The sequence below is a fragment of the Squalius cephalus genome (assembly GCF_949319135.1).
Source record: "Squalius cephalus genome assembly, chromosome: 1".
NCBI lineage: Eukaryota > Metazoa > Chordata > Actinopteri > Cypriniformes > Leuciscidae > Squalius > Squalius cephalus.
In genome coordinates, this window is record NC_137122.1 from 20,314,974 (window position 1) to 20,329,424 (window position 14,451).

The window sequence follows — 14,451 nt, forward strand, 5'->3', positions numbered from 1 at the left end:
GAACAACCAGGTCATCAGGTAGAGAGTTATTGTCCAGTAGGTTAATATTATCAATACAGGAGAAGAGGGTATCAGGGTTAATGTCCTTAATATTCCTAAAGGAGATAAGCCGGGTTGGTTTGGTTGAGGAGAGCTGAAGTGTAACACTGAAGGAAATGAAGAAGTGATTGGTGATAAGGAGATCATCAACTGCACAGTTAAGAGGGGTAAGTCCAGAGCAGCACAATAAATCCAGGCAGTGGCCTTTGGAATGAGTTGCACAGTTGATGTATTGATTAAATCCAAAGCTGTCCAGACAGGATGAAAAGTCTTTGGTGAGAAGAAGATTGCTATTGTCCATATGTATGTTAAAGTCCCCAAGCACTATTACATTTGATGAGAGTGTAGATAGGTGAGTGAGTAATGTTGAAAGTTCAAGCAGAAAGTCCTTGTGTGGCTTAGGGGGACGATAAACTGATGTGATGATCGTTGGGGTTGGTCCGTGTAATTTAAAAACCAAATATTCAAATGAATTAAAATCAGGAACAGACACCGGCAAGACTTTCCACTTCTCGCGATGAATTATCGCGAGACCTCCTCCGCGAGAACCACGTGGTTTGCAGAGGTAAACAAACCCCGGAGGAGTAGCGTCATTAACTTGGGAGAAGTCATTTGGCTGTTGCCAAGTTTCAGATAAGCACATGAAGTCAAGGTCACGATCTTTGATAAGATCGTGGATGAAATGACCCTTTCCAGTGAGAGAGCGGATATTGAGGAAACCAAAGTTGACGGTAGTGTTGCCACATCCATTAGTGGTGTTAGCCAACCTGGCTAGGCTGGCCAACAAGGATTGATCAGCTGCCCGGCTGGAATTCCTGTGAGGACGACGGCGAGAGGTGGACCACAAGGATTTAATTGCAGTGGAGTTTTCGTAATGAAAGTTCCTGCGTGACCCGCGGTGGATGTATCTCCGGCGGAAAAGATGAGCGATGTCCGAATCGAGGTGTAGTGAAGCCGGTCGAGATCCAGGTAGGTGGCGGATCCAGAGGAGCTCGGCGGCTGTGTACTGGTGCAGACCAGCAACAGGTTGGTGGAGGACTATTGATAGAGTCCAGATGAGTGCAGACCAAACGTGAATAGCGTTGGTCCGCATAGTAGCAAGCAGTTACAGAAGCAGAGCAGAGTAGAAGCCAGAGGAAAGTACGTGTTCTCTCACGGTAGAGCAAGTAATGCAGTAATGCAAGTAGACAATCAAAAGATTAAAATCAAAACATTAAAACATTAAAAATTCACCGGTGAGTAGCGGCAACTAGGCGCGCCAGCGTGCACTCAAACCGGAACCTAAACTGAAATGAAAAAAAAAAAAAAAAAAAAAAAAGTAGAATGGCGTCTAAGTGATTGTGCTGTTCTTGGGTGTAATAACGAACACAACAGTCATTTTGATGTTCCTAAATCCGAACCGCTGAAGACGCAGTGGCTGAGTTTGTTTTCGAAGGGAATTCCCCATGATGAACGTCAATGCTTTCATGTTTGCGCGAATCATATCACCAGGCTGCTTTACAAACGAGGGTCAGTATTAAGCTGATTTTACTAAGAAGCTGCTCCTGAAAAAAGGATCGGAACTACCAAATATTCGTGTTCCTGCTGCACCTCCAGAAGAAGTGAGTGAAACGTTTTATTAATCTTTATATTAATCTTTGCAAATCGCTTGCTGCACGCTTCACAATGAATGCGGCTATTTTTACACTCAGGGTACATTACGGCATGTTTTCTATGTATGACGTTCTCAATATAATTCATAATCCCATGTTTATAATAAATAACGCGTTATGGTTATTGTGTTAGAAACTGTGTCCGTACAGAACAGAGGGGGGGGGGGGGGGGGGGGGGGGTGCTGAAAACAGAGCTGTTTTTGACCAGGTAAAATGAGTGTTTTCTTACAATACTAATGAGAATTTTTAATTAAAGTATATTACAAACTTTTAATTTAGACCCTAAAGAATCATATTAGCTTGTACAAAAATGACATTATATGACCCCTTTAAGAGTTTGTCTTGACCAGCCACGACGGCAACAGTTCTTTTTTAGAAACAATTTCTATTTTTCTGCAACGTCACGCTGGAACACACAAATTGTGGCAATGATTATCTGAGTTTGTTTATGTGCTTTGATATTAAAAGCTTGTAATGTGACTGAATATTTAGTGCAACCAGCTTTCTAGCTATAAAAGCAACAATAACTCACCTCAGATCTTGAAATGAAAAATTGAAACCAGAACACTTCAAAATGTTAATAAACAAGTGTTATTGTTTTAGTAGCCTAACTCCTTAGCCTATGTATTTGAATAATGTTTAAATGGTGTAATATGTGAATTTGATTCTGTAGCCTACTGATCCTTTTTTTGCAATTGGCATCATGATTACTCTCTGGTGCTGTGCACTTGTTGCAAGACTCTGCCCACACGCGGTTCTGATTGCTTTATACATATCATAAACCATAAAAGGGATTTCCTAAAAGGGCACCCTCTGGCCGCCAGTGAATGAAGTCGAAATTACGAGTGTTTGGCACTCCATATTGCTAACATCTCATTTTGAATAAAAATAGAAACAAGGCACTTGTAGTGAAAACAAGTAAGAGCGAATGAGCACGAGTAAAGTGAGCAAGAAGCTGGACGTGGAGGGTATTTGAAAAGGGAAGCTTAATGTGGTAGTCGAGGATAGGACATAATGTTCCATGACAAAGATTACACACATGAAACAAATTTAAATTAAAACTGCTTCACTGAGGCGCATAGAATAATGACTCAAATTATTCTGCAATTGTTATTGCTGTTTTTTTACTGGATAGTCTATAACTGAATCATTTTATAGAAAAATTGTCCATTACCATGATTGGTAAGGAGAAGAGCACTTAATTGCAGTCTAAAGTCAAACAAGTCCAAAAACAATTTAACCGTCACTGCCTGAGTGAACACTTCAGACTTGTAAGGATTTGAAGTCACATGACAAATAACTCATGAACAAGTTCCTGCTTCAAACAAACATCACAGATCAGCAACAAAAGGAGGCAAAGATAACTATTGTATAAAAGCAGTTTTATTTAAGTCACATGTCATACAGCCAGTACTGAATCAAATCATGGACAGGGAGATGTGTAGGCTGCCTCAAATGAATCACCTGAGAGAGGAACATGAAAATTAACTGGATAATTTAACGATTCAGCCAGGGCAAAGCATGATTAGGATGAAAGCTTACTTGTCTGATAGTAGTCATAAACATTTATGACTGCTGGCTTGAGATTATTCACTTTAAGAACCTGTTTCAGCAGCAGAGTGTAACTCATGGGGACATCTTTGGGAACCTGCAAAACAAAGGATGAACAGCAGCACATACAAAGAACATGAGATGGCATGTAGTAATGTGCTCATGGTGAGTCTCACCTCTTTCAGATACACTAAGACATGATCATCTTCAGAATCAACCCGCTCCACAAGCGGAGCGAATGATTGGGGTGAAGAACCGAGCTGAGGAAAAGACCATTTACATATAAAATTACAACTGAAGGAGCTTCAAGCATCTTTGGACTTTCTAAATCATCTTGAACGCATACAAACCAGTGACGTATCTGCCGTGAAGCCTGACAGGAGCTTAATGTCCACAATAACCATGTTAGTGCTTGCTTTTACACCATTGTATCTGAATGAGGGTGATGGGGAAATAAGAAGTTTAGTCAACAGGATCAAGAACATCTTTGTTAGTCATAAACATTAGCTGATTTCAGGACACAAAGTGAAAGGTTCTTACGTCACAGTGAAGTTCAACATGAGATCGGTTCCAAGCGGTTGGCAGTCTCCAGTCACCTGCGCTTCAACACTCAGCGTTTTGGCGGCTTTAACGGGTGTTGGGATGTTGTAGAAACACGCAACCTACAGTATGAGTGCAGAGCAAACAAAGCACAGTAAGATTTGGATGTGCACAACAGAAGCTGAGGGAGTGAATATACAGACCTGCACAGACACACAAGTGGATCCTGACGCTTTAACACTATATTTGTCGGGAATGTTCTTCAGCGGCTTCTCCTGATACAGCAGCCTGTTGTCCCGATTCACTTTGAAGCTATAAGAGTCTACTACTGAGGACTGTACGGTAACAGTGCTGGAGTCGTCCAAGCTGAACACTTGAGCAGCGTACACCGACAGGGCATGAAGAGCCACCACAGTGTCCTAAAAACAAGCACCAGATTAAAAACTCCTCATAAATGATTGCACTCATGTTTGGTAGTCAGAGGCACCTGGGTGGAGGAAAACCCTCCATAGGGATTCTGCTGGGTCACAAGCCAGTTGACAATGCGGTTAGCATAACCCAGATTAGCTGTCGTGAGAGGCTGAACAGAGAGAACCGCGAGCAGCACATAAGAGCTGATCTCCACCGCCAGAGTATCACCAGATGTCGTCTGAGACCAATGGACCTTAGTGCCTTAGGATGAGATGGAAGGGAGAAAGTTGATGACAAAGACCCTTATGAACAAATCAAGAGACTGGTAAATCTCACCATCAGAAATGCCATGGTTTTTCAAGCAAGCTAAAAGCTGTGATCGAGTGGTGGTCTCTCCAGCCAGACTGAAGGTGTAGGCCAGCAGAGCCGTGGCATAAGTGTTTCCCAGGTTCCCAACGACAGGCCTCAAGCATGACAGAGCATTGGTAATGACGGGATCCTGAAATCAAAACAAATATCAGAAAAATCATCTGCAAGGAGCTCACAGAACTACTGGAGATGCGTTTACCGTTGTGGGGACGCCGAGTTCGAGCAGTGATGCAACAATGTAGGCAGTCATGGTCACCTCGTCACCAACACCACCCTAAAACACCACCACATTTGATTTAGAAGAACTGCCTCATCTCAAGACAATTGGTTAAGGCATTATTTAAGAAACATGTATTGCACCTTCATGTCGATGTGGTGCAGAGTTCCCTGCTGCATGAAACAGCCGTCTGAACCCTGCGTGCTGATCAACCAATCCTTTGCACTCTGCAGGACATGTGGATCAATGAAGACAAATTGCCTCGCTAGACCAAAAGACCTCATGACAAAGGCGGTCAACCTGGTTGTGAAAAAGGTTGACAAACTGAACTTACAAACTGCTGGTGCCACGACAGATTACACACAACAGTAGAACAGAGAAAAACTCACCATGTATTTGATTCATCATAACCAAATGTACTGTATGAACCATCATTATGTCTGTAGTTCAGTTGTCTTTGGTATCCTGATTGGGGCAAAAGCAACATGTAAATTGGTCAGGGAGTTAGTCTGAAGAGAAGGACTAAACCTCCTTGGAATTTAGTCTCCTACAAATATAAAGTGGATTTGGTCATCCATACCGCTCTTAAGGAAGCCTGTGGCGGTCTCTCGGATGGCTGCGGTGAGTTGCCCCGTGACTTCCAGGTACAGTAGGATGTAAATATTGGGAGCAAGAACAATCATATTCTGTTCTCCACAGCCATACGGCATCTGTAATAACCTATCCAGATTCTTCAGCGCACGACCCATTATGTCCCCTACAAGAGGTCAAGTATTAAACCCACATCAGAAACAGTTATTCTGCTAAACATTACCTGTCAGTTTCTACTAGGGATGTCAACGATTAATCGACGATCGATTAATTGTCGACAATACATTTAATCGATACAACTTATCGATCATCGATTAAGCAGGTCTTCATGCGCGTGCACGCTGCTCAACCGCGAAACATGTAAAGCGAGCGCGCCGGAGTTATGTTTGGGACCATTTTACACCTTCATCATGACTATAAGTTTGCGTGTGTATTCGCAGCCTTTTGTTTTGTGCAAATGTAAGTTGTAATACTGTTTATTTTGTGTATGCCTATCTATATCTGATTTATCTCACATTGGATGCGTTTGGTTAAGAATTACCTCTGTAGTAAAGCGTCAGCTTCAGCGCGCGCAGCTCAAACGGCAGTGCACGACTAATAATGACTATTGGGACTGTAATATTACATAACATTATAAAGAGAACAATACTGTAATAAAACGTGAATTATTTGGGTTTAGTTGCCGTGTTTATTTTGAATATATCTGATTAATCTCATATAGGATGCGTTTCTTTTAGATAAATAATGTGCTAGCAAAGTGCTCCAGTTTAACGGTAGCAGATTCATTCAGCGCGTGCAGTTGTTCCAGGAAGAGCGCATCCACAACAGTCACATTATAAGCGCATCCGAGGCGGCGTTGGTGACACGTTGTATTAGTAGTTAATTATATTTGATTATTAAATAATTAATTTAATTATCAATCACATCGAAACATTTTACAATCCTACTAGCCCTTTATTTATATTTAAAACCATTCTCATTGATTTGGTGAGGAACATAGCGTTTTGAGCAACATTTGCAGACAGGCATGCTGTTGGCCATAGTCACTGCAGTAGACGCGTATCGCAGTATTACGGCTAACGATTAATCGATTAATTGATCGTTAATTTAAATGACGATCGATCATGGGAATTTGTGAAAATTGACATCCCTAGTTTCTACTCAATGAAATGTTTTACCAAGGACTGAAACAGAGCATCTGGCTGATCCTTGAACCACATTTTTTGGAAATGTCAGAGTCACGTCTTCAGAAAGAATGTTTCCTGCAGACAAGAGAAGGGATCAGTATTTAGCACTTGGCTAATGTTTGGCTGTACAGGGAGAATGTTTTGGGGAATCATTGAGTGCTAACAAACCCTTTGGACACAGTAACCAACTCTGGGTGTTTGTCCTTTCAACTCCTTCAGGCTATAAAAGCAATAAAACACCACATCAGTAGCAGCATGATTTCCATGATCAAACTCCAGTAGGCTGGTTAACACTAACCAGGACAAGTAGACTTCGAGTGACTACATCAATGCGTCCTCTTGTAGGCACAGTCACAACTTCAGTGCCACATCGAGACCGGGATGCTTCAGCTGAAGCATTAACAGTCACATTGACTTTTCCTGCAGTGACAAGTGTTAGGTGTTGCTCACTTCCTGTCTAATTTAGAGAGAGGCAGCCCAAAACTGACCTAGAACAGAAGCTGAGAGAACCCATTTGAAGGTTCTTCTCCCATTGGCACAAAGACAGGATGAATACAGATCAGTATATGGTTTAAGAGTGAAGGCCGTGGATGAAGCTGGTGTTACTTTAACCTGCCAATGAAATGGAGCAAAGACACATGACCCTCTATATAAATATAAAGATCCATTATATTAAAGAAACCATGACAGACCATGATGCACTTGGACAGATAGCTGAAGACCGTGGCCTTCAGCTCAAAAGACTCCCCACGGACGATGGAGTACGGCAGGGAGAGCTCCAGGAAGAAGGGCTGGAAGACCGTCAGCAGAGCAGGAGGAGCCAGACCAAAACCTTTTGAGGACAGGCAGAACGCCTCCGTCTCCCATGTGGTGATGGTGTCAGGAACAGTGAGAGGAACTTTTGTGGATCCAGTGTCTCTGAAGGACAGCAGAAGAGAGAAATAAGGGGAACAGGAGAAGTAAAAATGTGCTCAAATAGCTTTAGAAGGAACAAGATGCTTCACTAACCCCACTTGAGCAAGCTGCCAGAGCCATGTTTCTGGAAAGTAAGTCCTGACAGTCACATAAGCAGAAAGTGCTGGAGGTGACACTTCCTCTTTTGGAGGAGCAATTTCAGCAGGAGCCCTTTCAGCCATAGCCATGGCCACAGGACGAGCACGGCCAATCATCACTGGAGAGACAAGCGATTTTTAACTTTCTTAGTGTCTGCACAATAAACAAGGTCCATAAATGCCCCTCTTTTAATTTATAAAAATATGATTAAACATCAGAATTTGCTGATCCACAAAGAACATGGAATAAACTCTAACTCAAGGCAAGTCATGCAGAATTGTTTTCACTGAAAGAATTCCCCATTTGCATAGACCTACTTTCTGGAAATCTAGGATACAGCGGGCATGGAGGGGCACGTACAGGGAGGTTCGTTGCAATCTTCATTCCCAGGCTCTGTCATAGTAACAAGTCAAATCAAGACAGATTTAAAGTCAATGACTCTGTATTATTCATTAACTATATGGTCATGAACGGTTTTCTACCTTGAAGGTTGTGTAGGCTTGATTTGTAGGAACAATGTAGGGAGGATTTATCCGAACAGATCGACGGGGTCGAATGCCTTGACACTGTGGTTCATCCTGAACGCTGTTTGGGTAACCTGAGAGTGATCGCACTGGGAGCAAGTCAAACACCTATGACCATAAAACAGTGTTTGTCACATGTCTGGAAAATTGTTTAACTAAATACATTAACACCTAACATTTATACACTGACCATAACATGCCAAACATTAATGTACAGTAAAAATGCTATAATCATTACAGCCACATAATAGCATAGGTTTGTCCAATTAGTCCATCAGCATTACTCAAATTCTCAAGATGAACCAGGATGTCAATCAAGATCAACAAGAATTTAAATCAACAGCACATGGATACCATTTTAGCACTCAGACGTCTGCCTGGCTCCAAGATCCAGATGCTCTGATCTACAGCACTGATGCCACACAGAGATCCTGCTTGAGCAGAGACAGTCAGAACATTTCCCTCAGCAGGAACAGCCGTAGCAGGATAGAACTTTAGAGACACCTGGAACAAGGACCAACACGCTGTAGGACACGTCATCATTCCCCACTTGAAGGTAGTAAATGCTAGTACAAATCACACCTGGTTTTGTAAACATGTTTCCGTCTCAAACGATGCACTACCAACAACAACATTCTCACTGGGCAGAACGCAGTAGACCAGAATCTGCACTACTGGAGCCATATCGACACTGACAAACAGTTGGAACGACACAGAGCCGCTCGTGACGATATTAGAAGCCCTCGCTTTGACCGTCTGAAATCCATGGAGGACGATCAATCCTCTGGACAAGACCTGACAAAAACAAAAAAGGTGCATAAAAACAGGCGAGAGCAATGTTTATAAAAAAAAAACCCCTGATATCCACTCACCATATAGATGATGTCAACGCTGTAGCCACCAGCCTCTCCAACAAAAGAATACTTCACTGTCACTGGAAACGCAGCACCACATTTGAGTGGTTGCTCAAGCTTAGCTATAGTCAGTTCACTAGATGGGTTACTGGAAGCATCAGGTTGGAGAAGCTGAACAACCCTTGTCTCTGTAGTGAAGTATGGCGATTTGTAACCACTGACAACTGCTGGAGTCGCACTTGCCTGGGGAACAACGAATGGAACGGGTTTCTTGCTAAGCAAAAAAGATTTAGAGAATTCTACATGTCACAAAACACAGAGCAAATCGTACCACCAGATTTAGGGCGGCTTTAGGAAGATTAGCAGTGCTGAGGGAGAATGAGGCCAGTCCTTTCTGGTTTGTGGTCAGACTCTGCAGCAGTTTGTTGGGCCAGCTGTTACTATCCAGGAGATAAACTGCTTTGTTTGCGACTGGAGTCCCATCAAAGCGAGACACGGATATCTGTTAGGAATCAAGGTTAGAAAAGGGAACAAATGTGAAGGCTTCTGCGACAAAGGGTGAACTTTTACTTGCCTTTCCTTTAATCGTTGATCCAGGTTCAAAATAATCCGGGAGGTCAACAAACGTGACCTTGCCGACTTCAAACGTAATGGACACTGTTGCAGATTTTGACATCAATACATCTGGGGAAAAAACAAATGCACTGAATAAACAAGTCAACTTCAACCGTATGCATGTCATTGGTCCGGATCAACCAATAGCTCACCTGTTCCCTCCTCAGTGACATTCACTTTTACAAGAAGCGCATCTTTCATATTATTTTCAAATTTGGTGTTAAAAAACACTGATGTATCGATGGTAAGGGAGACGCAGCCAATGTTATTCATCTGGTAGCAGAACAAAGTCACATTTAAGTCAAGCAGAAGAAAGCCCTCCACAGCAAGTCAGGATTCACACCTCTGCGGTTTGATTCAAGCACCAACGGGTCACATCAGGAACCACAGCATATGGAAAAGGCTCACGGCACACTTCCACCAAGGCTCGACCAGGGACAGGTTGGCCATATGTGTATCTAGAAAATGTCACAAGGAACAAGATCAAGAACTGACCAACCACAAGACAAGAAAATAACCATCACTCACTTGGAACAAGCCTCAACTTTCAGTCCCACATCTGCAACGCTGTACGTCTGTGGTGCGTTTACGGTCACGTCAAACTTGGGCAAAACTAAACCAGGAATAAAAACGTTGTAAGACCTCAGATCTGTCACTAAACTATTGCACAATGTTCATAACAGCTTACCATATTTTTTCACTTCAAAAACCTGGGAGATTGTTCGGTCACCGATAAAAGCCTTTAGTGTGTACATCCCGATCTGAGCCTCTGGGTTTAGCTCATGAGAAAGCTGCAATATCCACCCCGTTGAGGAAATGTTCGTCCACTGACCAATTCGGTTATTATTATTGTCCTATTAAAACAAATGAACAGCTCAGAAAAATACTGCAAACAAAGCAAAAAATACAAAAAGCTGCATTGGCTCCGCTCGAAGATTTGCATAGGGGCAAATGCTTACCTCTACAACCACAAGATTGTACTGTAAGACAAAGACAGGAATTTTAGGCATTTAAAAAGCATAAACATGTAAGCAGCAAAGTCATTGAAGAAAAGAGAAGATGTACACAAAAATAAGCTGCAATAAAATTGGAATTGGTTCATGGTCAGGCCTTACCATCTGATCAACAGGCACAAATTTGGCATCCATGGTGACAACTCTGAAATTCACTGCAAAAACAGCAATAAAGGCCCAGATAAAGACGATCAGAACTTGTAGCATAAAGGACTTTCCACACCTCTAATATTCAACCAAGGGACATTCACAGCTCACCAGTTTGTCCTGGATTGTAGATGGGTTTATCTGTTTGGATGAAGGTCAAAGGCTGGTAATGTCTAAACATGACTTTCCTCTCTTCAGTCGCTCTGAAGACCTTCCCTTGGACTTCTACCTTCATCGTCTGCACAGATTCTCCATCTACTCGAGGAGCCTGTAGAGAAACTGTTACCAACAAACCAGAAAAAAAATAACTTAAAAAAAACATAACAAAAAAAACATCTAAAACCAGACCTGGAAACAAAAGCAGCGGTGAAATGGCTTTGAAGAAACCTGCTGCACAAGTTGAGTCATCCCATTTTCCTCATCAAGCAGAGAAACTGTCATTGTGAGACTCTCTTGGGGTTTCAGAAGACTTGCACACAATTTGGCATCAGATCCAGTTTCAATCACTGCAGGGAATGTCACCATGAATACCCTGTGTAAACATCATGAAGTTTAGGTTCAGGGACCACAGGAAATCAGGTCAGAACATTTACATGTTGGTTGAACATCCACAGAAAGTGGCTGCCACAGGGTTGCCAGGTCTGTGCATCAAAAATAGCCCTGTTGGGGTAGTATTTGAGCTGAATGATTATGGATAAAATAATCACGGTTCAAATAACAAATAACATGTTACTTAATAGAAGTTCTAACATCATTAATATGCATTCAATAAAATAATAGAAAAAAAAAAGTTTGATAGAATGATTCATAAATACTTATCGGGTTTCATTACTGAATGAATATCTTGAATGATTCAATGACATACTTAACATTCGTCTGTCACCACCCACTGGTGTACAGTCAAAACAATCATTATTTGAAGCAACAATTTCATACCCATGTACTAGTGCTCTCTCTGACTCAGCAGCACCAACACAGATTTTATGTTCTGTTTGCCAAGTTTAATAAACCGGCTTCTTAAATGATGTTTAATTTAATAAGACATGTTTGAATCGAGATTGTAGCTCTAGGTTGTATGTTAGAGCACCAAATTGTAATGTGGGATTGGTAACACATACACATGGTGGTAACACATACACATAAGCAACACTGGACTGCCATGGTTTAAAAAAAAAAAAAAAAAAAAAAAAAGTGGATGAGGAACAAGAAACTCATTTTAATAATGACTTGTAACAAGACATATAATTACAAGTGTTAATGAACACTCAATGAACACCATTCATCATTTAACCACTAGATGGCCACAAGGTACAACATGATCAATGAACTTTCAACAAATGGTTAAAGCTTTGGGGATTCATTTAGCCATCTTTAAAACTGCATCAGCATAAACATTACTTCTGTTCTCTTCAAAGCCCATGGTACTCACGGCCTTTTCTGTCCATCAACAGCAAAGAGGAAAAGGGCTAAAATGAGCCCTTTCCAAAAACAAATCTCCCTCACAGCCATGAAGAGCAATCATCCAAGACTAAACAGAAATCAAAAGTCTCTTTCAGAAACCCTGCAGCACTTCTGTTAAGATCCACACTGCTCTACAGCTTAACTCTATATCAGATGCACTGATGCCAGCGTTAAATGATCTTAATAATTCAGAACAGCTTGATTTAGCACTCAGGCAATCTGGACATATTTAGGGCGGAGCCCCGGTAATTAATCACAGGGTTGACTCTGAAACACATGCTCTACAGTCAGATTCGTTTTCTCCCTTGCGTTTGGTAACAAATCCTTCCCTCGGGGGTCAAAATGACCCTAAAATTATATATATATATATATATTCAAAAAGCTTATTTCATTTCATTTCTTCTTATTTTTTTTATTTTTATTATTTTACTTACCTTTAACTTACTAGATTTGATCAATAAATAATAAATAAATAGTAATTGCACATTCAAAATAACTCACAATTTCATGCATAAAATCACAGATTGTGTCTTTGCCGAACTCCTGTGGGGAAAAAAATTATCTAACATAACATTTCATGACTCTTGCCACTAGATGGACTTATAGGTCTATATGGAGCAAATGAACAGTTTCCGCTGGGCCTAAAGTCAGTTTCTCTTCAGTATGCATTCAGATACACATACAGACATTATACAATTATTTTTGGTTAAGTTTGAGCATTTTTAGTTAGAATTTTTAGCTTTTTTAGGTTTTTCTATGTGTACTGAAGCAATCTTCGCATTCAATTCATTCCAATGAGCGTCAAATTGACCCGCGAGCGAGGCATTGTTACCTTTTTCAATTTCAATCACAAGACGATAAAGTTTTATATGTGGATATTTTTCTTACATGAACACATCGCTTCACTTCAGAAGGCCTTTATTAGCCCCCCATGAGCCATGTGAAGCACTTTTATGATGAATAGATGCAATTTTATAATGGATAGATGCAGTTATTGGAGACAATTAAACACAGTTACAACGAAATATGATTAATCTATGTTCTTTATTTAATAATTGAAGATATTTCATAAAAATACATTTCAAATAACTTTACAGAATTTTTAAACTTTATAAAATTGTTAATTCTAAATTTACTGTAAACTGCCAAGTGTCAGCTTTCAAATGAGATCATACTTGTGTTTTTAGTGCAAAGGGTTCATAAACTGTGTCTGTTTTAGTTTGGGTATGTCATTTCTGGGGATTTTTTAAAAGTGGGGTTGCTGGCTAAGCAGGTTGCAAAAGATTGTTGGAGTTGAACACTTCTTTACATTACCATCAGGATAAACTCAGGATTATACACAAATTATGATCATTCACAGATCCTTTTCAAACTTTAAAGCAAGATTATCCTTTGAAAAAGTGTAATACAAATCGTATAGAGTATGAGATTTTGGGGGGAACGCTGGAAACTAGTGTCATTTAGCTTCATCTTTGTTTGTTTTTAAAAGAAATTAAATATTCTCAGGAGACCCATTGACCCCGGAAGACACGACTTCTGAAGACGGTTGAAAAATTCTGTTTTGTAATTTACACATCTGAAATTAAAGGTACGGTAGTTTTTTAAAAGTCCTCATAGGTGTAAATTGGTGTAAAATTACCTCTGCCAATGATCTGACTTGTCCTCGTAAGCAAATAATTTCTTATTTGTATTTACATGGGACGGGTAAGTCCATGGAAGCTTCCATGTCATTCCGCCATCTTGAAAAACTATAATAGCAGAGAGGGACAAAAAGCACTAGCCTACCTCAACGCATTTCCAAAACACGTTTTCGTTCAGACCCAGCTGACTGAAACCAGCTGAAGCGGACAAAGAGATCAGTGACTTGTCAGTGACACATCTGAAAGGCTGCACTGCACGGTACTTCATAATGCAGGATCATACTTATGCCGAGCCATAGGAGAAGGAATCCTCATAGCCAAAAAGCAAAAATAAAAATGTATTTAAAAGGAAACGTGACTGGTGATTTCAAACCGAGGGTAAATATCGGGATAGCTTTTCCCAGGTGGAAAGGAGGAGGAGAAAGAATTTAACCCCATACCGCCCCCAAGGAAATTTTTTTGGGGGGCAGGAGGTCCTTTGATAGGACCATGGAGGCCGCGCGGCCATGGTCTCCTGAACTGTCTGGTCCGCCCTGTAGCCCTGAACTGTCTGGTCCGCCCTGTAGCCCTGAACTGCCAGGTCCGCC

The 14,451-nt window shown here is 41.1% G+C and overlaps 1 protein-coding gene across 3 annotated transcripts in view; it reads right to left on the reverse strand.

The window, feature by feature from the left end:
• Positions 1 to 12,376, reverse strand: part of LOC307164176 (pregnancy zone protein-like) — an 88,881-nt gene extending 76,505 nt beyond the window's left edge. Inside the window, exons 1-34 of one of the 3 annotated variants that reach the window (XM_079880644.1) lie at positions 12,193 to 12,376; positions 11,112 to 11,295; positions 10,875 to 11,031; positions 10,719 to 10,771; positions 10,563 to 10,583; positions 10,292 to 10,457; positions 10,132 to 10,216; positions 9,947 to 10,061; positions 9,756 to 9,876; positions 9,563 to 9,672; positions 9,320 to 9,490; positions 9,007 to 9,231; positions 8,717 to 8,929; positions 8,489 to 8,638; positions 8,093 to 8,242; positions 7,928 to 8,003; positions 7,566 to 7,728; positions 7,250 to 7,475; positions 7,046 to 7,169; positions 6,856 to 6,977; positions 6,726 to 6,777; positions 6,549 to 6,632; positions 5,360 to 5,536; positions 5,169 to 5,244; positions 4,923 to 5,079; positions 4,762 to 4,836; positions 4,530 to 4,692; positions 4,270 to 4,454; positions 3,986 to 4,201; positions 3,783 to 3,904; positions 3,593 to 3,674; positions 3,419 to 3,502; positions 3,234 to 3,339; positions 3,061 to 3,155 (exon numbers count right to left, since the gene is read on the reverse strand). In XM_079880644.1, the coding sequence (XP_079736770.1) occupies positions 3,115 to 3,155; positions 3,234 to 3,339; positions 3,419 to 3,502; positions 3,593 to 3,674; positions 3,783 to 3,904; positions 3,986 to 4,201; positions 4,270 to 4,454; positions 4,530 to 4,692; positions 4,762 to 4,836; positions 4,923 to 5,079; positions 5,169 to 5,244; positions 5,360 to 5,536; positions 6,549 to 6,632; positions 6,726 to 6,777; positions 6,856 to 6,977; positions 7,046 to 7,169; positions 7,250 to 7,475; positions 7,566 to 7,728; positions 7,928 to 8,003; positions 8,093 to 8,242; positions 8,489 to 8,638; positions 8,717 to 8,929; positions 9,007 to 9,231; positions 9,320 to 9,490; positions 9,563 to 9,672; positions 9,756 to 9,876; positions 9,947 to 10,061; positions 10,132 to 10,216; positions 10,292 to 10,457; positions 10,563 to 10,583; positions 10,719 to 10,771; positions 10,875 to 11,031; positions 11,112 to 11,295; positions 12,193 to 12,272 (4,332 nt within the window). In that variant the 5' untranslated portion in view covers positions 12,273 to 12,376 and the 3' untranslated portion in view covers positions 3,061 to 3,114. Of the gene's footprint in view, positions 1 to 3,060; positions 3,156 to 3,233; positions 3,340 to 3,418; positions 3,503 to 3,592; positions 3,675 to 3,782; positions 3,905 to 3,985; positions 4,202 to 4,269; positions 4,455 to 4,529; positions 4,693 to 4,761; positions 4,837 to 4,922; positions 5,080 to 5,168; positions 5,245 to 5,359; positions 5,537 to 6,548; positions 6,633 to 6,725; positions 6,778 to 6,855; positions 6,978 to 7,045; positions 7,170 to 7,249; positions 7,476 to 7,565; positions 7,729 to 7,927; positions 8,004 to 8,092; positions 8,243 to 8,488; positions 8,639 to 8,716; positions 8,930 to 9,006; positions 9,232 to 9,319; positions 9,491 to 9,562; positions 9,673 to 9,755; positions 9,877 to 9,946; positions 10,062 to 10,131; positions 10,217 to 10,291; positions 10,458 to 10,562; positions 10,584 to 10,718; positions 10,772 to 10,874; positions 11,032 to 11,111; positions 11,296 to 12,192 lie in introns of those variants that run through there. The other 2 variants (XM_079880646.1, XM_079880645.1) reach the window with 2 other exon arrangements.
• Between the last annotated feature and the right edge of the window lie 2,075 nt (positions 12,377 to 14,451).